Below are 26,496 nucleotides of genomic sequence, written 5' to 3' on the forward strand. Positions count from 1 at the left end.
TGAAAGATAGTCAGGCCTAATGTGGAGAGGTCAACATTTCTATATGAAATTAATTGTATGTAATGTACTTTATACTCATGTTGTCAGTATGTTGTGGTCATTAATTACAGCTGATTACCATATATACTAATGTATAAGTTGGGTCCATCTGCAAACTGCACAGACCCAGATCTGTCATCACATAAAGTGCTGATAAATCTAGGTCTATGCAGTTTTTGAGAAATAATCTGTAGAATAAACAACATAGACCCTGATGTGCAGGTGCATTATGTTGTTGTTGTTGTTGTTGTTGTAGGGTTTAACACCATTTTTCAGCACAAGATAGGCTATACATGGCGGCCAGTATAATTGGTGGAGGAAGAACCCTGGAAAACCCTGTGAAGAACCACCGACCCACGAGAAGCTACTGGCAGGCTTTCTCACGTACCCACGCTAGCCGAGCCTGAGACTCAAACTCACGCAGACAGAGGTGAGATGGCAGTGATCCGTAATGGTGAGCGCTTTAGACCACTCGGCCACTCAGGGCCCCAGGTGCATTATGCAATGGCAGAGAAGGATCTTTGTTGTTTGCAGTTTGACTCAACTTATAAGATGGTATATATGGTATTCTTTGACTTGACAAAGGTTTTAAATAACAACAAGAATCCATTTTATGGAGAGAGAGAGAGAGAGAGAGAGGGACTTTACCTTTGTTATAAAAAATACCAATCTAATTTTCATATATTGTTCTCTGTCTCTATGTCTGTCTGTCTATCTATCTATCTATCTATATATATATATATATATATATATATATATATATATATATATATATATATATATATATATATATATATATATATATATATATATATATATATAACACTGAAATAATCATTTAAGCCAGTCAGAGTACAAATAAACGTGCAGTGTTTATTTTTGCCACCTGTTTAAGTGTCTGGCCACTTTTGGAGACTCCTGCAGTTGTATGTATGATAATGCTCGACTGTCTACATACACATATACGTTTAAAGCTCTGATTGTAATTTAGGTGACTTTCTGTGTTACACCTGTAAACGTGTGATATGTAACTTGAGTGGTATATTGTAATAATCCACCTGCAGTTAATACATATATCTTTACATGCACAGATTTTAATTTCAAATTGTAAAATTCAAAAAATGACAAATAGCTAAAGGGTCTTTACATTTGACCTGCACTTGCAAAACACAAGTCAATTTTTTTCTTCTTCTTCTAATTGTTTGGTTTGTTTGCCGTTTGTTAGCTCTTCTCTGTATGTAAATGACTGTCAGTTTCTATGTTTGCTTTTGGCATCATGATATTTGTGGTTGGCACAAACTGTTCACATAATGTGTAGATGAAAGTGGGCAGGTTAAATTGGAACACCTCAGCTGCTTCATTAGTTATCCATTATTTCCCTGAAATGATCCATAACACAGAAAATTCCAGCAATGACAAAACCTCTGCATCACATGCATACCAACCTTTCTCAACTTGGATTCCACTGCACTTTGTGGAGCTAGCTTTAATTTTAACAGAGGTGTGTTAGCTAGTAGTCATTCTGTGATCAGAGAGAATTCAGTGTAATGTGTTTTACTATAGGCTCAAGCCATTTATTTGTGGAGAATTCTTTAGCATTCTGACAGACCTATCAGGAGGCGTTATTCACATGGGTTGTTATCAGAGAGGATCTATTATCAAGCAGTCAGTCGACCACTTGTTGTCAGTTAACTAGATTCACTACACACAAGGAGAATGAGAGAGGATCACTTCTGTATAACACTGTGTTAGCTACCCATTATGCTGTTCATTCTAATTAAACATTTACTTGGGAAATAAGTGTATTTGGACTGGAATATCTCTTCAATATTTACCTGTGGAATAAGAACTTCTTGCCTGTGGAATACTGCATTTTAACAGATTTTTTTCCCCTACGTGATAATCTTTGTGCACACATTAGACCTTTGATCTTCACAGATTTTGATGTGGATTTGGGAATATTTTTCCTGATACCATCAAGGTAAATATTGCATTTGAGATTGTATTTATTTGTTTTCTAGTAAATCTAGAGGCCTTCAGAGACAGTACATAGATATATCAGATTTCTCTTTTATCAAGTTTGGGAATACTCTAGTTTAGCAGACAGTTGTAGAATTTGGCTAAGTAGTTCATGAATCTATGTAATATGCAAAGAAAATTTGAACAACAGATTAACAGTTCAAAATGAAGTCAGGTCTCTCAATTTCAGGAGAATCTCTTTATTTCATTTTATAAATTAAACAAATCACTGGTTTGAAGTGCTATTTTACAATTGTTAAAAGCTTGGACTGAAAAGAAAGATCTAGTTTTTATTTTATTACCATGTGCAGGTATTATTTGTCATTACATTAATGTGCACTCTTGTGAATGAGTGATGTCATTATTTTATAATTAAATTTATTTATTAATTAATTGGTACATACCTGTATTATTTTTGCAAATTTTCTCCTGTAATAAAGCAGATTGCAGTTCCATGACTTTCAGATTTATTGTAGTGCCATTCTTCATGAAATAAAGAAACATCCACTTGTTAAATGATGAAAAAAATGTCTCCTTTTCCATTGATGTTTCCTGGAATAATTTTTAAATGTGCTATTTCTTTGTCTGTTTTTTTAAATGTGCATAAAATGTAACTTAAATTATATAGAGATTTCCCAGATCATTTTTGATTTAATTGTGTTTTATTTTGACACTTGTTGAAATCAATTGAATATAGTATGCAAACTTTGTAACAGTGTTTAGCAACAGCTGAAGTCATTGAATTTTGAATTATCTGAAATATTTCTGTATTAAATAAAAGAAAGTATCTGCAATTAGCACATTACATGTAGCACACAATTCATTCTCATCTTGAATTCAGTATTTTTTATTGTTCTGAGAACAGAAAATAACAAAATATTGGCACCAGTCTATAACAATTAGTACTTCAGATCCTATATATTATAAACTGTTTAGCAAGCTCAAGTTCAAAACCCACTCCCCACATGATACTTGAGATGTGCCTTGTGCAGCAGTTTAGTAGTAGGACCAGAGTAAAGAAATACCTGAAAGTTCTGTGATTCTAGCTTTATTCAAAATATAATAATTATATACTGTCAAACATTTTCAAATCTAAACTTGAGCTAGAGTTTCTTTCTCAGAATGTTTTGAAAATACCAGGCCCAGCCTTTGGAAACTGATCAAGTTGTATGTCTCCATACATATCTTTTGTTTTTAACATGATGTACTAACTTAAACATTTAGTACCTGAAAAGTTCTTGTCTTTAAAAGGGTTTAAATGATATCATCAAAGCATGTGCTTAAACCAGGTGTTTATCCAACACCTTTTCAGCATGAGGTACAATAAAACCTGTCATGAAAAACCACTGCTATAAGGGACAACCTGTCTTGAGAAACATGATTATGGTACATAAAAACCTGTCATGAAAGACCACTGCTATAAGGGACAACCTGTCTTGAGAAACAAGATTATTAATACTCAGACTTGACTTTCATGAAAGACCAATAATCTGGACAGAAGGGTTGGCCTCTCAAGACAGATTGTACTATACTATACTATATTTAGGGTACTTTTTAGGCCCTGAATAATCAGTGTATCACTCATTTTCAGATCATGGTGACTAATTTGACCCTTAAACAGTACCATCTGTACATGCTTATAAGGCAAGTCCATCGGCAAACTGCACAGACCCAGATCTGATGTCACATAATGGGCTGGCAGATCTGAGTCCATGCAGTTTGTATGAAGTACCCAGTAGAACAAACAACACAGACAAGGATCTGTTTGTGCATTATGCTATGGCAGATCAGGGTCTTTGTTTTCTGCAGTTTGACTTGACTTATAAGCAAGTACAGACAGTACCATTCTGGATAAAGAATTTCAAGTACTACTTGCTGATAATACCCCCTACCTTACATTCTTTGGATGCATTGATGATTGGGTGCATCGGGATTGTCCGTGTCATACAGGTTGAGCTCTGCAAATAATATTCACCTATATCTGACATCAAATACTGCACAGTCAGGTTTGGGTTGAAACTGTCATCGTATGGTTGACTTGAATTGTACAGTATAGAACTTATCAACTGGACATTTTTCTACTCTCTCTGTGTATGTGTGTGATAAATGTCATTGCCTACATTGGTTCAATGGTTTTCGTGAATCAGATAAACATTTTTAAATCAATGTTCTACAAAAGTTGTGTTTTTTGTTTTGTATTTTAGATATATGTGAAATTTCTAGGAATTTGTATAAAAAAAAAATTTTTTAAATTTTTTTTTTACATAGCCGATTACAAAAGCTGAGGACCACATGGTAGATGGGTTAGCCATGACCAAATGTGTTATCCTCGTTAAAGATAGTTTATTATTATTATTATTCTTTTTAACCAGAAAATATTTCTAACTAAAAGGGTTCAGAAAGATATTTTTTTAAAGCCATTTGTCAGTGTTGCTGACCAGTATCAATCTTTCTGCTTGTCTATGTCTTTTTTGTTATTTTGTGGGGGTTTATTCCTTCAACTTTTTATTATTATTTTCAATCTCACTTTATCTCTGTAAACTGGATAAATTATTTGTTACCTTCAGAAATATTTATGTGATACTAAACCTTTGTCAAATGTGTTATCTCTTCAAATGCCATTCAAGTACCTCCTTTGCCTCTAACCTTTATGTAACAGAAAATAGCATGCCATATTTGCTGGCATATTAGTATCTTCTATTACAGCTGTTGCATTGAACCAGACAGACTGGTCCATTGCTTCTTTGTTTTCGATCATTTTAACTGAATTAAATTTGGAGGCTTCTTAATTGTGGAGATGGATCACTGTTGTAATTTTATATTGTGAAATATGTTAGAAACTTAATGATTGTGAATCATTCTATATGAAATTAGTGCATCCTGCATGTATTGCATAGTTTCAGAGTTTCACAATGACTACGTTGTAAAACATTCTCTTTGAAGTAGAGCGATAGGCCTTAAGCTCTTAGTATTTTAAATAGAACAACTTAAACCTAAAGATGACGATTTATCAGTTTATATACACGTAAACAAAGTACTATTGGTCTTGACTTGATATGACATTATTTTAAAGTTTCATGGGGGGTGCCATCTTTAAAGAAATGTCATCATGTCATTTGGGAAGAAAAAGGCATGTACAGGATGAAATATGTACATAATATTGCTTTTCCACTTCATGAAGTGGTTGAGATAATGATCTGGGAGTAGAACCATGTTCATATATCAGTGCAATGTAATAAATCTAAGTATTTAATATTTATTAACATTAAGGACCATAAAAGAAATGTCAGCAAAAACCTGAATGATGACTGTTGGGTAAGGCTGAAAACACCTGTGTCATATATTGTTAATGTATGACATTTGAGACAGGAAAAATGAATTGTACCTGCACAAAAAAATGATAGATTTTGAAAAGCTACCTCTTAATAGAATCTTGCAACTAATGTTAAATGTAATTAAGACCTGGCATGAATGTAAATTATGAAAGTTATCCTTTTGTGTTGAATTTATCCAAAACCTCAATGTAATATACAAATGATCTTTGTTTCCATTAGTTATGTAAAGAATTTTATTTATTTTGTGTGGGTAGCCATCTTGGAACTGGTGCCATTAATATTATTAAATTTCTATTCCTTTCTTTGTAGGTGACTGTGAAGCACTATGGAATCACAGAATCAGCAAGCAGCTGCATTGTCTCACTCTTGTAATGTACTTTGTCTTCTTTTTATCTTGACTGGGATTTCATTAGTATCTGCAGGTAAGTTAAATATAGATCAATTTCAATGTTAGAATTGTGGCTGACAGTTTGTACTTTGAACAAAAGATAATTTTTATCATGTTTTTTCACGTAGACTTTGTCTGCCAGTGAGGTTACTTTATACTGTTGAAGTACTAATAACGTCAGAAACAGGAAAGTAAACAGTTTACAGTTACCGTTAAATTAAAGACAAAGACAATTCAGTAAGATATAGTTCAAGTTTCGCACTTGGTCTTGAAGTTTCTTCAAGAAATTGATACTGTGGTTTCAATTTCATTTTTCTAAATACATGTACAATGTTAAAAATAAAGTGCAAATTTTGAAGTTATTTGTGCCTTTGCAGTTTGGTACAACTCTTTGCTTTGTTTTCTTTTTGGAAAATTATACTTTAATGATAAAATGTATCTATGTTTAAAAGTCTCTGCGGGGTTACTCCTCCACCCCTGCAGGCTCAGGGGTGTAGTATAGGTCTGATGTGCCTAATGCATGTTGTAAAAGGCTACTTATAAAGGCATTTGTTTTGCCCAGGGATGCAGAATGTCATATGTTTCTAGCTGAGATGGTCTTGGACATTTTAAAGGAGCGCAGTTGACATAAAAAAAATTACATTGTATTTGAAGGATTTTCCCTCTTTTGTTTTTATCTTTGTTCTGTATGTTTCTTTGGGATACACAAGCTCTCTTGGCACTGTATAACCTCTGGATTGTGCTTATGTGCCATTTAGCCATACACATGCATACATATATATTGAACAGTTACTAGTTTATGTGACAATATAGTGGAAATTCAATAGGTGAAATATGGCATAGATCTATGTCATTTTTTCCAATCAACATGGAATTTGACCTTTTTTTTTACCTTTTCTTGACATTCCTATTTTTACCATGATCTGACTGACTGTAGATACTGATATTTTAGATTTACCTGTTCTCCGTTTCATTCATTAAAAAAATGTATATTTTTTAAAGAAAATTATTGTTGAATAGTAAGGGCATCCCAGTGAGGTAACTATATGAATCACTTGAATATTATGAACTTACCTTATCAGATAATCCCTGAGCTCCTGTCATAGATGAATCCTTTTCAGATAGATTTAGTGGTTATTACTTCTATTGTTTCCCTGATAATTAAGAGTAGATTTTACATCTTATTTACATTGGTTTTGCAGTCTGTGCAATTTCCAGTCAATGTAAGTCATTTGTAGTACACTGTACTGTCATTACAGCTCCACAGAAATTTCTTGTATAATTTAAATTAGCAATCTTGGTTACCTTGATCTATTTTAAGGTCGTCTTCATCCACTTACACATAAGTTTGCACCTGTTAAGGTGCGATGTAAGATTTACTGAAATTTAATTCAGTCGCTTTCAGTAGTACAGGATTGCTGTGAATACTCTGACCTGGTAATGGTGTCATTTGGGTATTGGCTTTCTCGGCTGTCAGGCCTTAGCATCTAAATTACACAAAATAATTTTAGATTCCAAAACTTTAAAATAAAGTGGAATGTTGAGCGTTTCATTCATTTCCACATTGGAAAAAAATAAGATCATTTGTGAATAGCACTTGTTTAAATTATACCACATATAAACAGTGACCTCCCAGATGGTCACCAGTCTATTTTATTAATTTGACCTAAGAGGTAAGTGATATTGACCTAATAACAAACTACCCCATAAAACACAAGCCAGGGGTAATCTTTTCCCATTCACCTGGCCAGCAGTGGGAAAGAGGATCCAAACATTTTTGTATCTACTCGACTCAGAATTTCATATCTGTTGCACCAGGTATTAATGCGGTAAGAGCTTAGTGTAGGGGTGAAAATTTCAGTGTTTACAAACTGATAGTTTATTTCATTGACATTAGGCTACCATATCTACCCTCTTATGTGCCTCTAAAAATGAGTACCTCTTCTGAATACAACATATAAATCTGCAGCCTACTCATGGATAATCCACTCTTCCTTTCCACTAATAACTGATCCTATAAAATGTATTTAATTTGTACACAATTTTATTAAAAGAACATACTTGCAAAAGGCATATGTGACCATACAAATGTGGTGTTTTAAAATAACGTTGTATGTTTCTCTTTTTGAATGGGTACGGTTTTGAAGAGATTTGTTAACTTGTGAACAGTATGTAAAATTACTGTTGACTTATGACCCACACAACAGGTCTATCCTCAGCACAGGTGTGTAGATGAAATATTCAAACACCTGTCAGGTGATTTATGCTCAGGTGGTGCAAAGGATAAGTGGTTGTCACATACTTTTGAATACACTTTGCACTACAGCAATTCTATCATAAAACAAATATTCGCTCTATATACTAAAATTACCACTGCTAACCTTTCAGGCAACATGTTTATGCATACATGTGACAAGTTCAAGATAATGCAGGAAGATTAGTGTTTTCGATGCAGGAGACTGCTGGTTCATTGCAGGGGAGATTTTTAGTGGTGCATCTCTCTACGAACATACAGATATTATTTCTTAAGTTTTAATTTTTATGGCACAAATTATAGACAGATAATAGGCATTCCTGCCCTAAAATAAGATGATGACACCAGGTATCAGAAAACATCAAAAAACAAACCATCTTACTTTTTGAGTCAATTTATTATGTGTATCAAGATGTGGAAGGTTTAATCCCCCAAGTAAGAGAAGAGTCCCTTGGCTAATCCGAGATATCCAAGAGATTGGTTTTGACACATGACAAATAGTTTATTTTACTTACTGTATATTGTCACTTACAAGTCATGTCCAACTGCAATGCACAGACCCATAATGTGCCAGCAGATTTGGGTCTATGCAGTTTGTTAGGAGTAATCAACAGAGCAAACAACATGTACCCTAGTCTGCAGGTGCATTATGCTATGGTGGATCAGGATTTTTGTTGTTTGCAGTTTGACCCGACTAATAAGCGAGTACATATGGTAATGTTTCAAGACCTTAGCATATGCTTAGTGTTGGACATTTTGTTGCAAGAATTTTGTAAACTGTAATTTTAGTCACAGATGGCAATACATCAAGGTTTTAATGTTCATTTTTCCCCTCATTCTCCTAATATCTATGTTCTGGAACCATGGTAGCTCATTTGGTGGAGCATAATACTTGTAATCTAATGGTCACGAGTTTGATACCTGCCCAGGCCAGCTCAGGTTGAATACTCCTGCCAAGGTCAGCTGCCTCTGTCTGTCTTCAGGAGGGACACTTAACTCTGATTTCTGCTGCATGATATAACCAGTAAGGTTTAAAAAATGACATTATAAAACAACACCAAAATTTAATAACAATGTTTAATAAGCTGTCAGGGAAAGTTCAGTCAGTGTTGTAATTTCCTTTTCTGTCATATTTTAATCTTTTTGAAGTGGGTGGGTTTGTAGAATATTTCACACCTTGCTGAAGAAAATGACTTTTATGAGAACCATTATAGCAACATCAAGGTCTTTAAGTTGAATGAGTTTTACAATAGGTTATCACTGTGTTTTATTTCCAGGTTCAGGTTGTGCAGATGGGTCCCATAATGGTTTGCTAAGCTACAATCAAGTTGCAGCCTGCACAGGAAATTGGTATGGGCATGTACGGAATGCAAGCCAACTGTGTGCACCAGGATGGCAAGTCTGCCAGTGGCATGATAACGACCTTCTTGGAAAAATCACCTGGGACGATGCCCTTTCTATACAAGGATGTTACACCTACAATGCAGCACATGATGGTGGCAGATGCAGGGAGTGTAGAGATGATCTTGAGCAGGTGAGTTGCCGTACAAAAAATATACTGTGTTCTGCAGTCTATTTTAAATATACTAATATAAGCTACCCAGAGAGGGATGTTTCAAGGTAACACTGATACAGCATGCATGTTCTTGCAAAACTTCAATAAGTGGAACTGGCAGAGGGGAAGACAATGTGAAATCACTTGAAACCCAACAGTATAATGTAAAGCATCCATAAAACAATTATTGACAATTAAAATTCACAATCCTGGCGTATGCTGAGTAGTAAAATCTATCCCTATTTTTGACAATAATTCTTTCAGAGCATTTATAAATTAGCCCTTCTTTAAACTTGTTTACACTGATATTTTAATATAACAGCAAGGCAGATGTTTGTGAACTGTTTTGTTTATTATAAAAAAACAACATAATGTTCTTTTTTGTTTTCAAAGTCCTCTCTTGTCTCAATCTCTCTTTCCTATAAATAGATCTCTGGGACAGATTGAGAACAATGGCATCACTTAGACAGATTGTAATTGCTGGGATTACTTGGATGAGATGAAATTAAGTTTGTGTGTGTGTGTGATTTAGTTTTCTAACATAGCTTTAACAATTTTCCAGTCATATCGCTATGATGTCTGCAGTGTGGCAGTTTAAAGTAATGTCTAGCACTGGGGCATCATGCTGCAGACATGAAGCATGATGTCCCACCCAGTCACATTATCCTGACACCAGGCCAACCAGTCCTAACACTAACCTCTTAATGCTGAGCGCCTCAAGAGGCAGCTGTTAGTACCATTTTTGTAAGTCTTTGTTATGACTCAGCTGAGGTTCGAACCCATGACCTCCCGCATCCAGGGTAGATGCTCTAACCACTAGGCCACCAGAGCAGTTAAAATTGAGTTTAAGTAACAATGTTTCCTTACAAACCAACTCATTGAATTTTAAGACATGACTGCTGTTAACAGTGCATTATATTAGTAGAAAGGTTTCTATAATCAAACGTTTGATCTAGTTTTTTTGTATTTATGACCCTGAACTTTCAAACCCATCTCATTAGAGTTTGAATGGCAATAACAGGTGATACCAGTATCATGGGTAATGCTATTCTTTCTCTTTTGAACCTGAAGAGTATCAAGAATATGTAGAAGTAACTCTGTATGAAATTATAAATTATGTGCAAGCAGTTTTGTCGATTTAAATGCAAAGAAATTTTAATTTGATGGATGAAAATCCCTTTTTTAAGGAAGGTTTCTTTTAGTGAGGGCTGAAAAGTATTTTAAATGGAGATCATTTGGAAATTAAGAAATCAATCATTTAGTCAAACACATAAAAATATGAATATATTAAGGGGAGAAAAAAACAATTTAATCCACAAAGGGCCAAATTCAAAAGTATAAAAAAAATTAAATACTGGGAACCGTTCATTCAAAATCTTATAATTTTGCATCACAGTTGCCCGAGACACATCAGTTGAAAATGGGATTTTTGTTGGAAGATAAACAGGTTGCTCCTTCCCCCCACCCCAATTTGCAATTTTTAATGGATATGGGCTGCTTATACTTTCAATTCAAGGCTTCTAATGTCAGGTGTTTTTCTTTTACTGTTGTGTATGATATTTGTTAATGAGATATTTACAGCTTATCATCAACATAAATTTTAGTGGTTTTGTAGATTTGCAAAGTGAGCTTATCTCATTGCTTATGACAACGCTAAGTGAATTTTTATTTCAAGAAGCCATTTATAGAGCAAGATTACACGATGTGCATTCATTCTGAAAACTCTGATCAGGATAGCTGTTACTTCAACTTTCTGTACCTATCAGGTCAAAGAAATCTTATTTTATTAAAATTTCTTTAAGATTTCTCAAACAAATCCTCCATTCATCCTTTAGCTGGTGTTATCTAGAACTAGATAGCTTTGAACCAGTATATTTACATTAATGGACCAAAGATTCACATGTAAATTGATAACCATCAACGATTAGGGATGAATTAGCATCCTTTTAGTATTTAAATCTTATGGAGTCTTGATTCTGAAATGGTTCTAGGATGTGATTAAAAGCTTCTGTGTGATGAAATCATTTATATTCCTCAGATCTATTTGCCTCTGTATAAATAACACACAAACAATTTTAACTGACCGATTCCAATGAATGTATTTCAGAAATATAAGAGATATGTCAAAGACAGTTTTGAGTTGAGTACATCCTCATATTGTATAGCTTTAATACATATGTTGATTTTTGTCATGGTCACATTAGCATAGGTTTAATTTTTCAGGTGACAGTTTCCTATTCAACACTAAGATTTGTCATTGAACTTTTGTCTCAAGTTTACTTAAGTCAGATAAAATGGTTTTACATCACTTCATAAGCAGCAGCAACATTGCACAGAACCCTCATTTTGTTTTATAACTTGACAAGATAATAGGTACATAAACATAACATTCCCCTGTTCATTGGTTGCTCAATATTGTCTTAAGTATTTATATTAATAGTAATGGTAATAATGAGAGGCTTCAGGTACTTGGTTGATTATGAAATACTTTAGTGGGTAGCATAGTGGTATCATTTTCCTGATGTACACAGTATAACTGTTTATATTAAAAAAAGGGTCATCAGGTATGTTTATCTACTAAGTATATTTGCTTATAAGTTGAGTCAAGCTGCAAACAAGAAGAGATCCTGATCTGCCATAGCATAATGTGCCTACAGATCAGGATCTATTTTGTTTGTTCTACTGATTACTCCTAACAAACTGCATAGACCTAGATCTGCCAGTGCATTATGCAACAGCAGATCTTTGTCTGTGCATTTTGCAGCTGGACTCAACTTATAAGTGAGTATGTATGGTACATCATTATACCTGTGTATAGGTACATTTTGGTTCTTCTGGTTTGTATTCTTATTTCCTGATTGGACAAATGTAGAATTCATTGTTTTTTCTATAATAAACCTCCCCCAAAAATAAGCAATTTGCACCATGGTTCTTTTGTTCTTTCTCAGACCATCTGGAAAATCTGATTTTTGATAGTGTTTTTTGATTCAACAGTATAGTGTAATGTCATGTTAAATACCAGATACACTGTAAAGATGTTCATATAGCTAGACCACACTTTGCCTTCAAAGGATTAAGTGATTGAGATACTGTGTCTCCACGTGTGTCTTGAAACTTGAGCCATATCAAAGTGTATAGGTATAGAAGTAAAGTGTACTGACATGGGTCAGGTAGCAATCAGCAAAACTATGCCACAAAATTCAGGAATGAAAACTTGTGGTAACTGAGCTCTTATTAATTTTACTGATACTATCTGTTTAACATGCTAACCACTTCACCCAAGCGCCAGATATCTACGGCACCCCGCAGAGTATAGTCGCCTCTCTTCTGTTTTGAACTATTATGGAATGTCCTTGAAATAAGATTTTGTCATATTGGGCTTAAAGTCAGCTAAGATTATCAACCTTTCCAATTGGTAGAGCATTATTACATAATTGCTGACACATTGGAAAGTGATAATACCAAATTGATTTTAATCAGGGCTTTTAGTACTGTATGTACTCACTTAGAAGTCAACTCCAACAGTCAACTGCACAGACCCAGATCTGCAGTCACATAATGCACTGGTCTGTGCAGTTTGATTGGAGTAATCAGTAGAATAAACAGCATAGACCCTGATCTGAAGACACATTCTGCTACAGCAGAATAGGATCTTTATTGTTTGCAGTTTGATGACTTATAAGCAAGTACATACAGGATATCATTCATAGAAAATGATTCCATGAATCTGAGGATCTGTTTCATAACACAATTGACACTGTCAGTAATATCGTTAATCCAACAACCAATTTGTCCAATTTAAAAGTTAAATGAGGTATTTATACATCAATAATCCACTCAAACTTCAGCTAATCTCTGTGACAAAGCATATTTTATCCACCAATTTAAAAATTCTACATAACTAACATAACAACTGTATTACCTCCACCTGCAGATCATTTGTGAGAAAATTATGAATGATTTGATATCTTTGCATTGTTAAAAGTCACTGTTTGTCCCCATTGACAGTTTTATCTGCAGTCCAAACTGCTATAGCCATCACCTGCCTATAACAACTACCTGTCCACAAAGGCCAGTTATGACAAGTACCATTTTATGCAATACATAATATTCTGTACAATAATCACTTGTTTGTAACTGGTGTACATCTAGCTGGTTGTATGTCTAGTTGTTACACATAGATCTAGCTATCATATTTATTTCTGACTCTATTTACAGCTGTCTGTTTGATAATGAACATTTTAAAGAATTATTTTTAGAAAAAGGAAATGATATCTTAAAGATCATTCAACTGTGATCAGCTTTCCTGTGCATAGATACCTATAGTATATACCCCACAATGAACATTATATTACTTTATTGAGAATGTGAACTCTCTTATAAATTTAAATATGGTGTTTCTTTGTTTAACTTTCTCTAACACAAAGTTGTTACCAATTAATTCTCTGTCAAACTGCTATTGTAATTTTTTTGTCCATTCATTCATTCATTCATTCTTTCTTTCTTTCTATCATAACCAGCATATACCAGCAGTCATCATATATAAGTAAATGTATCATTATCATGAGATAGGTGTGTCTTTATGGATTCTTTGACCTTCCAGGGTTTGCAAAGTTATTGCCTTCAGTTAAGTTATTTAATGTAATTCTGGGCGGCGTTGGTTCCGAGTACTCTGTGACCCTGTCACACTTTGTATTCATTGCCCTATTGAGTAGGAATTTTTTATTCTGCTTTTTCATCAAATGATATTTTTGATGTCTACATTTATTTGTCTCATTGTTGATATTGTATATTTGTCCTGCCTCAAATGCTACCAGTTATCTTTAAATAGGATACTTACGTAATGCAAATAATGACTTTTGCTATAGACCCTGTTCTCAAAGTAAGAACCAAAATACATCACAGTCCCTTGGAACTCCATATGTTTATTATTCATTCCAATAATGTTGCCAAAATAAATCTTAGAGGCAGTGAATTTTTGTTATTTTGGCTAGTGAAGAAGAGAGTAATTATGAAAACTAATCAGTACTTTTATTTTTAATATTTTTTGACGTGCTTTTGTTGCAGTGCACATGCTATAAATGAAACTGGTGCATATTATAATACAAGAATATAGTTTACTAGAGGATACAGTGGCACTATGTGGGTTATTCAGGTTAGAAGCATTCAATCAGAATTCGTACAATGCCTTAGCATGACTTTGCTGAAATGTTTCCTTTTACAAACTTCAAAGAATGACTAAATAACAATACAAAGATACACTACTCCTGCTCTTCAAACACAACTTTTGCAGTTCAACATTATATCGGTGCAATTTAGTTTTTGCAATTCATGCTTATCCTACACAGACATTTGGAAATTAAACAACATTGTATATAATAAGGTTTCAGAATAATGGAAATTCTTTTTCTCTTGGCTTTGTTTTGTTGGTGGTTATAAATTATTACAATAGTGTATGAAAATTGCTGCTTATATATAATTCATGTTTTTGTTGGCTGTTTCATGGAGTTGAATAGTATGTATCTGCTTTCAACCGAACAGTCGCCATAGTAGAATGCAAAATAAGTCAATATAAACATACACCTAATAACCTTTTCAGCAATCTGCAAACTTGACTTCCCTGGTACATTGTAGCAAACTCGGAAGTGAATAAAGGCTATCATGGTTATTAGAAATTAGAGTGGGAGATTTATTTTGGCAACAAAATTTGATCACTTGGGGATATAATTTTCAAGAACAAGTCACTGAAATTGTGAAGTCTGCATGATGTAAAACATTTTGGGTTGGAATTACGAGCTCATTTACATCAGGTTAGGAACCTATATTTTGGCCCCTGACAAGCCCTTAAAGTTCCCTAACTTGTCATGTGTAATAACTAACTGTTTTGGTCTTTGTGTGAGTAGCTCAGATGGTAGCACATCAGAATTGCAAACCAAAGGTTGCAGGTTTGATACCTGTCCAAATACGCTGCCTCAGTGTGTTCCAGGGATAAGTACTTAGCTCTCATTTCCAGGCCATGACATGACTAATAATGTCTTCAAAGTGCCGTAACAGTGCAACCATCCAATCAACCAACCAACAATACGTGTAATTTCAGGATGACATGGCTGGAATAGGAAGGGGCTGTCCACATCAGAACTGGGGTCAAACTTCATGTATTACTGGGGGCCGTATTGATGCCAGTTGCTGCGTAGATTCCCACTTCCAACGAGCCTGCCATCAGCAGCCTGGGATTGACGGGGTCATGTGCTGTAAAATGCCAGGTTAGTACACTGAAACCTGTCCTAAATTGACACCTCTATAAAAAGGACACCTTATCATGAAAAACAGCATTTATGGAACTCTTTTTCTTACTGAATCTCATAATAATGTGCAGCTTCTACATAAAAGCTACCTGTCCATAGAAAACAACAACTATTGGATATAATCACAAGAACAGACATTTTCTGCCATTCCAAACTATAGAGAATATTGTTATGTTGAGTATGAAGCAAAATGTTTCTGTGTTCTATATTTTTTTTGAAAGTATAGTATGCATAAGAGATTTTTTGCAGCTGCCATTTTTCTATGTTGCCATATCTTAGTATGAAAGTTAATAAATGGTTTCTCTCACTGTAATTACATTTATTACAATACATATATATATATATATATATATATATATATATATATATATTCCCATCAGCTGAAAGACCAAGAATTGTTGTACCACCTAGAGAAAGGATGGAGGTGTACAGTGGCTCCATCTTCATGTTGAATTGTGGAGCCATAGGATCCCCACCACCACGCCAGCAGTGGTACAAGGATGGCAGGAAAATACCAACCAGTAAATCTAGAATCTCCGTTCTCACTTCAGGTATTTTTCCATCAGTTTTCATCAGTTGTATATGCTCTCACTGTAATGAAGCAGGGGCATCTAGATTTGGACTTCTGGTCATCTTGGCAAGCTTTTGATCCCTTATTCTTACTACAGTGGAACCTGTCTTGAAAGACCACCCCTTCTGCCAAAACATAACGGTCTCTCATGACAGGTGGTCTCACATAACAGGTTATTGCACTATATAATCTCTAAATTTGTACATGGATAACCTGTATATATATATCCAATCACAAATTTTGTTTATATTTGAGAATGTTTGAAGGAGAAAATGTTTTCTATATGATTTAAATGAGAACATTTTCCATATAAGAGTTTACTGTAGGATTTAAATGAGAACATTTTCCATATAAGAGTTTACAGTAGGATTTAAAATAGAACATTTTCCATATAAGAGTTTACTGTTTAATTTAAATGAGAACATTTTCCATGTAAAAGTTTACTGTAGGATAGTTTTTCTTTTAGACCTGGTAATGAGTGAGTTTTCTAGATGACAAAATCAATACCATGGGTAGTATCATGGACACTTTTTGTTCTTTATTTAAACTATTTGTTAAAGCTTTTACAGCTTACATATTACCATTTGCATTTGTCTTCATAGGAAATGTCAATAATGCATATTCTTTCTCTTTTAGCCAAGAATATTTATTTTTTTAAATTATCAATGGTTATTCATTTATTTTGCAGGTGATCTGTTAGTTACCTCAGCACGCAAATCTGACTCGGGACTCTACAGCTGTGAAGTCATTAATGAAGAGGGAATAGATATGGCCAGCTCACATGTCATTGTTAAAGGTTAGCATCTGATTGACATATCTCAAGATAATTTCATAACTTGGGACATTCTAAGATTACCCAGACTTTGAAAACTTAAATCTGATTAGTTGGATAATGTTCCTGTGTATATCAAAGAGCATAATGACAAACTTCACTAGTATCCCTTCAAATGGTTTATTAAAAAAATGAGAGAAAACATTACTGAATTATTCTTTGCATTACTGTCTGCAAACAAGAAAAGGAGATGTAATGATAAATGAATAGAGGCAGCCATTTGACACCATGTTCCTCATATTTAAATTTAAATTAAATTTACTTTATAAAGAGAGTACAAAAGTTATGAAGATGAAATTAAAAAAGATTTATAAATCATATTTTTTATTTGCTGATTCAAGTTTGCAATGGTTTTAACACTAATTATGATGCTTAAGTATGTCTAACCAGAATTCCCTCTCATGTTATTTGCTCCTTGTAGTAGTTACTATTTATGACTAACTTTCCACAGATATAAAAGATAAATTTTTTCAGATATTTTGTTTTATAACTATGTCAGAACTACATACAGTTTGCAATACATCTACCAACTGCCATTATCTTTAGAATGAAAATCTAACATTTATTTCTTATATTTACCTTTTTATTTATTTGCAGAGCGATCCTCAGGATGTCGTGATGGGTCAACAGAAGGCCTCAACTCACATTCAGACATCCATGCATGTAGTGGCGTATGGAAGGGCCATGTTAAGAGAGGAAAACTACTATGCCAAAAGGGCTGGCATGTCTGCAGCACACAGGATGAAGGTTCTTTGAAGGAACTCAACTGGCTGGACATTTTTGATCTAAAGGGATGCTATGCTTATAACGCAGCCAATCATAATGGAAAATGTCAAAGGTAAATGTAAATGCTGTAAACAGAAATACTATGGCATAACATACAAAGGTAAATGTAAATGCTATAAACAGAAATACTATGGCATAACATACAAAGGTAAATGTAAATGCTGTAAACAGAAATACTATGGCATAACATACAAAGGTAAATGTAAATGCTATAAACAGAAATACTATGGCATAACATACAAAGGTAAATGTAAATGCTATAAACAGAAATACTATGGCATAACATACATATTGTAATATTTACTGATATTCTTCAAACAGAAATTGGCCATTGGACCTATTGTTCACAATTTTGAACTTGTACACTAAAACTTCCATCACTAACTCTATTTAAAATTTAAAAGTTGCATGGTCAATACAATTTTTGGACACAATGTAGTTTACAGTAAAGATAACATCTCCATAAGATAATATATCTGGGCCTTTAAAAAATCTTACTGCCTCATGTACAAAGTATTCTCTAGCCTTGATAAGTGCTTATGCAGAGAATTGTCTAGTTTTTGAAGTGAAACACAGATTGTGCCTATAAGAACATGGTCAACAGAGTTGTCTAACTTGTTTAGTCACCAAATAAATTTCACTCACTGCATGTTGGTCCCTCTACTAGCATAAAAAATTGTAACAAAGAAGGTACATCCTAAGTATTTTATCCATATAAAGGATTTTGAAATTGAGGTTTATGCTGAAAACATAGAGGATACAACACTCAGTTACTTAAATATCCAATGTCAATTACTTAGATTTTATTACACTACTTTACAGATGTCACAAGGGTAATCTGGCCGGGATTGGCCGGGAATGTGGACGAGTACATTATTCTGGCTCTTCCTGTCTGTCACAGGGACGGATTGATGTTTTCAGCCCAAGCAAGAAACCAACAGATGAGGAAGCATGCAACTACTCTGAAGGGTTCACCACAGGGGTTCTCTGCTGCAAAAATAAAAAGAAGAAACATGGTATGTGGACAGGGAACTCCTTTTAAAAGAGAACAAATCTTTAAGGAACCCATTATAGTTTTTGTAGCATATATTATATTTGAATAATGATTTCATTTTAAGAGTAATGTAAGTATAATATAATAAAAATAGGAAATACAAGACTTGAAAGTTGTCATTTAAGTTTTAATACTTTGCTCTTCTTGATAATATTTGAAGTATAACACCAACTAGTCAAATATTGAATTCAGTTTTAGTGACAGGCCATTGATTCTTATGTTTTCCTACCTGATAGGTCTTGAGCATCCAGCACGCAAACCTCAGTGTGAGCAGGGCTGTCAGAATGGAGGAGTGTGTATTGGTTACAACCAATGTCTTTGTTCTGTAGGATACAAGGGTGCCATGTGCCAGAATCGTAAGTTCTCTTCATATATTTTGGGGAAGATTTGTGTGAATTTCTGAAAACATTGATGAAAGTTTAATAATTCTAAACCACTATGATCTTACTCGGCTACCTTTTTTATGTAATAAGTTTAAAGAAAGCCAATCAAAATATTGTAATCTTTTAAAAAAGTGTTTTTGGTGACTGGGTTGGGGGCAAGATTGAACATTTTCCGCACTCACTGAATGCAGTATTATGCATCTTTTTCCTATCAGTTTTAGTTTAGATTGGCTTGATGTTTTATTGCACTGTAAGACATAAATGTTATATAATGTAAAGTAATTTGAACAAACGCACACCACAGAAGCCAGTCGGGACTGATCCAATGTAACCTTTCACCCTTCTGGTCACAAGTCCAATACTGTGACCAATGAAAACCTGTGACCATGGCTCACAAATCAATACAGAACTGTCAATATTAAATTATCCTGAAAAAGTAAGGTCATTATTGTTTCATAATTCAGTGTTACTTAAGTTTTAGTACTTCAGCTAGCTTCATATTATAAGTTTTTTTAAACAGCAATATGTAATCCTTCATGCGGGAACCGAGCCCAGTGCATAAAGCCCGGGAAGTGCAAGTGTTTGCCTGGATATACTGGTGATGGTTGCAGACGAAAAGAGATGCACATCTGTACCAAATCTTGTTTAAATGGAGGGCGGTGTCGGCGAGGAAAGTGTAAATGCCCACCTACTCACTGGGGATCTTCGTGTCAGCACTGTAAGTTGATTACTCCTTTAATTTGTTCAAAGTTGTCATGCATGTCTCATTCTGAATTATCTCCCTTGTTAATCTGAAGGCAGTGGAATTCAGATCAATACAAGACTGTGTATTTTATGTACCTTATGTTAGTAGACCCTCTATTATTGCCTGTTTTACCATGACCAAGCAGACTGGTATTATTTCTTTGTTTTCTTGAACACAACAAACTTTATATTGAAATTTTTTTGTGCACACCAAATTTTTTTACATGCATAATGTTTGATTGAATGACCTGTAAGCATTATTTTTAATTATGTTTGTTTTATTACAAGCCAACTTGAGTTTAAATGATCACTGAAGATTTATTATCCATTACATTAAAGTTAATTTATCATATGTTTAACATCTTGAATGTGGTCTGTTTAGAAAGCAGCTCTCTCCCCTCTTCTTCTTTGCAGAGGTGGGTTTTTAAGATGGGTACCTTTTCCTGCAGAAAACCAATCCACCATCTACCAATTGACCCCTGCAAAACATTTTTTTGTAGGATGTGGCAGCCAATGGCTACTCATAAATGCAAGTTAATTTAAACCTCATCTTCCATGACATAGTAAATAAATATTCTACCTGTATTTTTTTTTTTCATTTCAGTGTACCAACACATACTTCTGACACATTTGAACCGGACAGAGAGATAGGTTAGACCATTACAGGGTCATAGCACTTCATATAACTGCCAAACACTGCCATGTGTCGGCTCAATAGACAATATACATGTTAGCCTGACTTCCACAACAGACTATGTCCTTCAGTGTTCACATCCTCCAAAATGACTGGTTTGGTCTGAGGGAGAAGAACACTGAAGATAAAAGGAGGAAAAATGTCATTCTCATTAACAGTTGAGTTGCTGAATTATTATAAAAATAGCAACAGAGTTCTTAGGATACAGATGAAAGAAAAGAACACTGCATTTGAAATATTATATAAGTTCTGTGTACAAATCAGATCAGCCAACAATTTACCGCCTTGTGGGGGAATCAATTAGCTCTGAAAAGTTTGCTTACCAGGAGTGGACTTTTTCAAAGTGGAATCTGCCGCTGTAGTTTGAGCAGTGCCAAGAATGCATCAAGAGGAGAAAATGTTTTCATAGAAGACATGTTTCTTGAAATATGAATATGCATAATATTTCATTATTACTTGACTGGTTCAAGTACTGTGAACTTGACCCTCTCTGAGGATGTGTTCCAATATCTTTCATTCAATGAAAGAATGACAGTTTGGGTTAGTCTGTGGTGTTATGTATTCCAGGACTGGTTACCTTGTTTACATGGACAAATTGTGTGTCTGAGCAATCTGTAAGTGGCATATGGTAGACTAAATAGATTTGCAATAGTTTTTTCAGGACACATACTGTTTTAGCTTTTTTTAAAGAAAACAAAATAGATGTTTAGAATGGCCAGTGTAAATAGAAAGTATTTATAAAGCTATGTATATATGTATATTTGTAAATATTTGTATATGAAGTGTACCAAGTCAGTAACTATTGATGTACATTTTATATTCTGCTGAATCAGATTCCACAAACAGATAAAGGTATTTTCAGTTTGATATAAAGGTTATTTTAAGAGAACACAATTTTTTAAATCATTTTCTTTAAAAAAAATGTAAAAGACATATCATACATAAGAATGTTTTTGTTCCAACAAATGCTACCAGACTATATTATGTACCATATAGACTCAATTATAAGACAAGTCCAACTGCAAACAGCACAGACCAAGATCTGCCATTGCATATTGTCACAACATATCTAGGTCTGAGCTGTTTGTTAGGAGTAATCAGTATAACAAACAAGATAGACCCTTATCTGCAGGTGCATTATGTTACGGCAGATCAGGATCTTTGTTGTTTGCAGTTTAACTCAGCTTATAAGTGGGTATATATGGCATGAAATCAGTGTTGTAAATAAAATTGGTCCAGTCTATGATCAGAGAGATTTGAAATGTGCAATTGATCTTGAAAAGTATCCTAAACATTGATTACATGAAAAATATGTTTAAATAATTGAGGTATTTAGTTTTATGAAAGAAAAGACCTGTAAAATATTTTTAGTTTTATGGAAAAAAAAGTTAACTGCTTGAAGGACAAAGCTCTTCCAGTAAGCCTCTTCCTTACTAAAGCTTTCCTCAAGTTTTTCTTGTTCTTGCATGAACTGTTTTGTTAAAGGTGCTAACTGTTGTGTACATGTACAATCTTGTCATGTTTCTTTTCAGGCAGTATGTCAGATTAAGCAGTGTATCCGATTAAGCTTCCTTTTTCTAGTTACAAGCAACTTTTTAGTGCTCAGTTCTTTATCAGTTGATTGTTTCTTCATTCCTTGAGGAAGACAAAGCAAAAAAAAAACATAATAACATATCAGTTTATTGTGAATGCTGGTGTGAAAATGGGCATTAAATTATACTAGATTGATGCCTGATGAACATTTCTTTAGCACAGGGTCTAGTTGGATAAGCATGCTTAATGGATTTTCATTCATGTCAGTAAGAATCTTGCCCCTAAAGATCATCAGTATGGTTGAAAAATATGCATTGGGTTTTCATCATTAAATTCTCCATTTATATCATTTCCACACTTTTTTAATATGAAGGGGGAAATTTCTCTTCTAAAATAGATCAAGTTATCATGTTTCGATAAAGTTTAGATTTATAGAAACTTTTATGAAATAAAGACTTACCTATCAGTTAGTTAAAAATGGTTGCTTGTAAACTGATCATTCTAACTAATGGTTGGATGCTAAGTGGTTAGAGCATCCATCTTGGATGCAGGAGGTCGTGGGTTTGATCCCCGGCCGAGTCATACCAAAGACTTAAAAAACATGGTACTAACAGCTGCCTCGCTTGGCACTCAGCATTAAGAGGTTAGTGTTAGGACTGGTCGGCCCAGTGTCAGGATAATGTGACTGGGTGGGACATCATGCCACATGTCTGCGGCATGATGCCCCAGTGCTAGACATCACTATAAACTGCCACACTGCAGACATCGTAGTGATATGTCTGAAAAATTGTTAAAGCTACATTAAAAATCCAAATCACACACACACACACACACACACACAAAAGTTAGTTGTATATATTACCATTAACATCTTTATACAACAATCTTTTGCTAGATTGTTTTCTTGACTTACCTTAACAGTGGTGAGGCATAAAACATTACCTGTGTCTATCTGACCATTGGTCACTGCGGATAAGTTTTGCATTTATATCAGTTTCAGGCACTATGGTGGGAGCATTTGTGTTCTATAAACAAATTTCCAGTTCTTTTCATTTTCTTTCACATAAAAAAAACAAATTTGTGAGAAAAAAATCTCAGATAAGTCATGGTGCATTTTTAATTATAAAATAAAATATTGGCAATATGATGTGTCCATGTTATGTAGGAGTGGTTGTTATGTCAGTATATGTCATGTACAAACTTGTGTAACTATGTACAATGTATTCTTATACACAATGATTATCCACTTCTATTTTATTTGAAATAAGCAGTCAACAGATATATAAGCTAATATGTGCAAAACTAATTTGCTAATTTAAAATTTTGCTAATTTAAAATTTTACCTAATTCAAATATCACATTAAGTTACAGAACTAAGATGATGCTACAAATTGCCATTTGATGTAAATTTCATTTTTGTTGCAAAAGCTTGAATCTTGGATAACTTAAAATTGCTTAGTTTTATACAAAACATATTTAATCAGGTGACAGATTGCTCTGTGGTTAAAGCACATACTACCTCAACAATATTGTTGTTCATATTTGGTAAGGAACATTTCTTATGTGTCCTTTATGTAATGCATTGCCCTTTATGTAATGCATTGCCCTTTTAACTTTTCTTACATGTCTTATATGTAATACATTACCCTTTCAACTTAAAACTGCAATGTCTGTATTTTTTATTGTTATATATTCTTGCTGAATTCATACAGCTACTTGGGATTCTATGAAACAGAGTGTTTCACAAATTTTCAGTGACAAGCTGGCAGTCTGTATTGATACTGAAGCCGGTTATCCGCTAACAAGGCAGGGACTGCCCAATTAGTGAAGTTGTGTTTTCACATGAACTTACTACATTCATATATTTGCATCACTATCAACTCTATCTTTGATACAAATTATACCTTAAAATGAGGTGAAATCATTTCTTTGTTGATCAAAACAGCCCAGAGTTATTACTAATATATTTTCTTCTGATTGTTTTCAGTTATTCTCAGATGTTTGCATGTTTGGGAATCCCTGAACAGACTGAAGTAATTGAGACATTTTCAAATTAAATGAGACTAAATTAGATTTAAATTCATTTACTTTTTAATCAACGTCACTGAAAAATTGGGAAAGGACTAATACAAATGAGTCGAATAAACTATCAATCTCAACTAGTTCTAAAGATAAAAATTACAGACATTGCACGCATAATGTGTGAATCTAATGTTCATTATCATTTTTTTCCCACTTCCTCTGGCCAACTATTTATATTTTTTAAGATCGTATAGTTTTCATTGGGGTTTATTCTATTAGTTTATTGTGTACCAGTTGTGAACAATGTAGACCCAGATATAAAATCCCATAATGCATCAGCAATTACACTGTTGGTCCTGCTTACAGTTTGAATCAGATTACATAGTGGTGATGTCATGAGCCTTAAGTTGATTCACATTACCAACAATTGTTTTTCAATATCATTGTGACAGTATGATGTTTATATTAGCAATGCACCATTCTCTTCAAATAGCAATAAAATGTGGATATGTGAGAAAGCTTGCCGGTAGCTTCTCATGGGTCAGTTGTTCTTTCCGGGGTTTTCTCTGTTTCTTCCTCCACTATTAATACTGGCCGCCATGTATAGCCTATCTTGTGCTGAAAAATGGCATTAAACCCTACAACAACAACAACAAATAGCACTAAAACCTCTGCTGGGCCAAATGCCCTGGCCAAGGTTATACAGCTTGCAGAAAAAATCAACTGATACATGCTAAATAGTATTCTTTGCTCTGTATTTCATGTAGAGAACAGATGGTGGGAGGGGGTATCTCAACACTTTACGATGTCACTGATCTTTATATTTTGCCGATATCATCATGATGCTGAATCTAAGAATGATACACCATGGTGGCGATATATATAAGTATATAACAACAATATCATGCTGCATAGATCATGAACTGCTGGTGCTTCATGTGGTAGTAGATTTGGGTCTTTGCTTTTTATAGTTGGATGTACTTTATAATAAATGCGCTGTTTATGATCTAGACCAAACAATAATGAGTCAGAAGCTTTATTTCTCACTGAGTCCAATAATTATTAATATTTTATTTGTATGTGTACATACTACTATCATTGGCCAATCTTATTATTCTTTTGAAACCTTGATGCAAGAATCACTTTGTACATCTATGTAACACCTGTCAACAAAACCATTATAATAATACTTGATATTATTTTTAACTTTGTACTGGTCATCAGGTTCGTTAGTCTTACATATATAAATAATTATGAATGCATATGTTAATATTATTACATGTGCATTTTAATGTGATATTAAATATCATTACTTCGTCATTGCCATTTGTTTAGTGCATGGTAAACCATATATGCTCACTTACAAGTACATACATCACAGACCTTAATCTGCTGTCTCATAAGCACCAGCAGATCAGGGTCAATGTTGTTTGTTCTACAGATTACTCCTAACAAACTGCATAGACCCAGATCTGCTGGTGAGCTCAGATCTGAGTCTATCCAGTTTATAGCTGGACCATCCTTGTAAGCAAGTATGTATGGCATGTTAAATTTATGGTATATAGGTGTAAGTTAGTTAGCAAAGATCTGTTGATGTTACTGTTTTGTTGTGTCGGTTAAAAAGCCTGGTTGTGTTTTTTATTATAAATGTTCTGAGAGATTTACAGACTTCTCAGATGGAAAATAACTTAATGATCATGAAATCCTTATTGTTATGAAATAATGTTATGATTTAAGATAAAAGTAATAAAAATGTGAAACTTTAAAATGATTTGTAGTACTTATCATCAGACTAAATGATCACATTCCACACTACATTTACACACATAAACACTCTTGCATAGGAACAGATGATCATGTTCCACACTACATTTGCACACTTAAACATTCTTGCATAGGAACAGATGATCACATTCCACACTACATTTACACACATAAATGTTCTTGCATAGTAATAGTTGATCACATTCCACACTATATTT

At 33.9% G+C, this 26,496-nt stretch overlaps 1 protein-coding gene across 2 annotated transcripts in view; it reads left to right on the forward strand.

Moving 5' to 3' along the window:
• Window positions 1–26,282, forward strand: part of LOC149795761 (uncharacterized) — a 52,058-nt gene extending 25,776 nt beyond the window's left edge. The window contains exons 1-11 of one of the 2 annotated variants that reach the window (XM_089965666.1): window positions 1,625–2,020; window positions 5,703–5,815; window positions 9,313–9,569; window positions 15,688–15,853; window positions 16,276–16,446; window positions 17,155–17,262; window positions 17,896–18,136; window positions 18,907–19,100; window positions 19,375–19,494; window positions 20,042–20,239; window positions 20,870–26,282. In XM_089965666.1, coding sequence (XP_089821792.1) covers window positions 5,719–5,815; window positions 9,313–9,569; window positions 15,688–15,853; window positions 16,276–16,446; window positions 17,155–17,262; window positions 17,896–18,136; window positions 18,907–19,100; window positions 19,375–19,494; window positions 20,042–20,239; window positions 20,870–20,916 — 1,599 coding nt within the window. In that variant the 5' untranslated portion in view covers window positions 1,625–2,020; window positions 5,703–5,718 and the 3' untranslated portion in view covers window positions 20,917–26,282. Of the gene's footprint in view, window positions 1–1,624; window positions 2,021–5,702; window positions 5,816–9,312; window positions 9,570–15,687; window positions 15,854–16,275; window positions 16,447–17,154; window positions 17,263–17,895; window positions 18,137–18,906; window positions 19,101–19,374; window positions 19,495–20,041; window positions 20,240–20,869 lie in introns of those variants that run through there. The other variant, XM_089965667.1, reaches the window with a different exon arrangement.
• The last annotated feature ends 214 nt before the right edge of the window (window positions 26,283–26,496 follow it).

The sequence above is a fragment of the Sinohyriopsis cumingii genome, chromosome 7, assembly GCF_028554795.1.
Source record: "Sinohyriopsis cumingii isolate HCF-2022 chromosome 7, ASM2855479v2, whole genome shotgun sequence".
Classification (NCBI taxonomy): Eukaryota; Metazoa; Mollusca; class Bivalvia; order Unionida; family Unionidae; genus Sinohyriopsis; species Sinohyriopsis cumingii.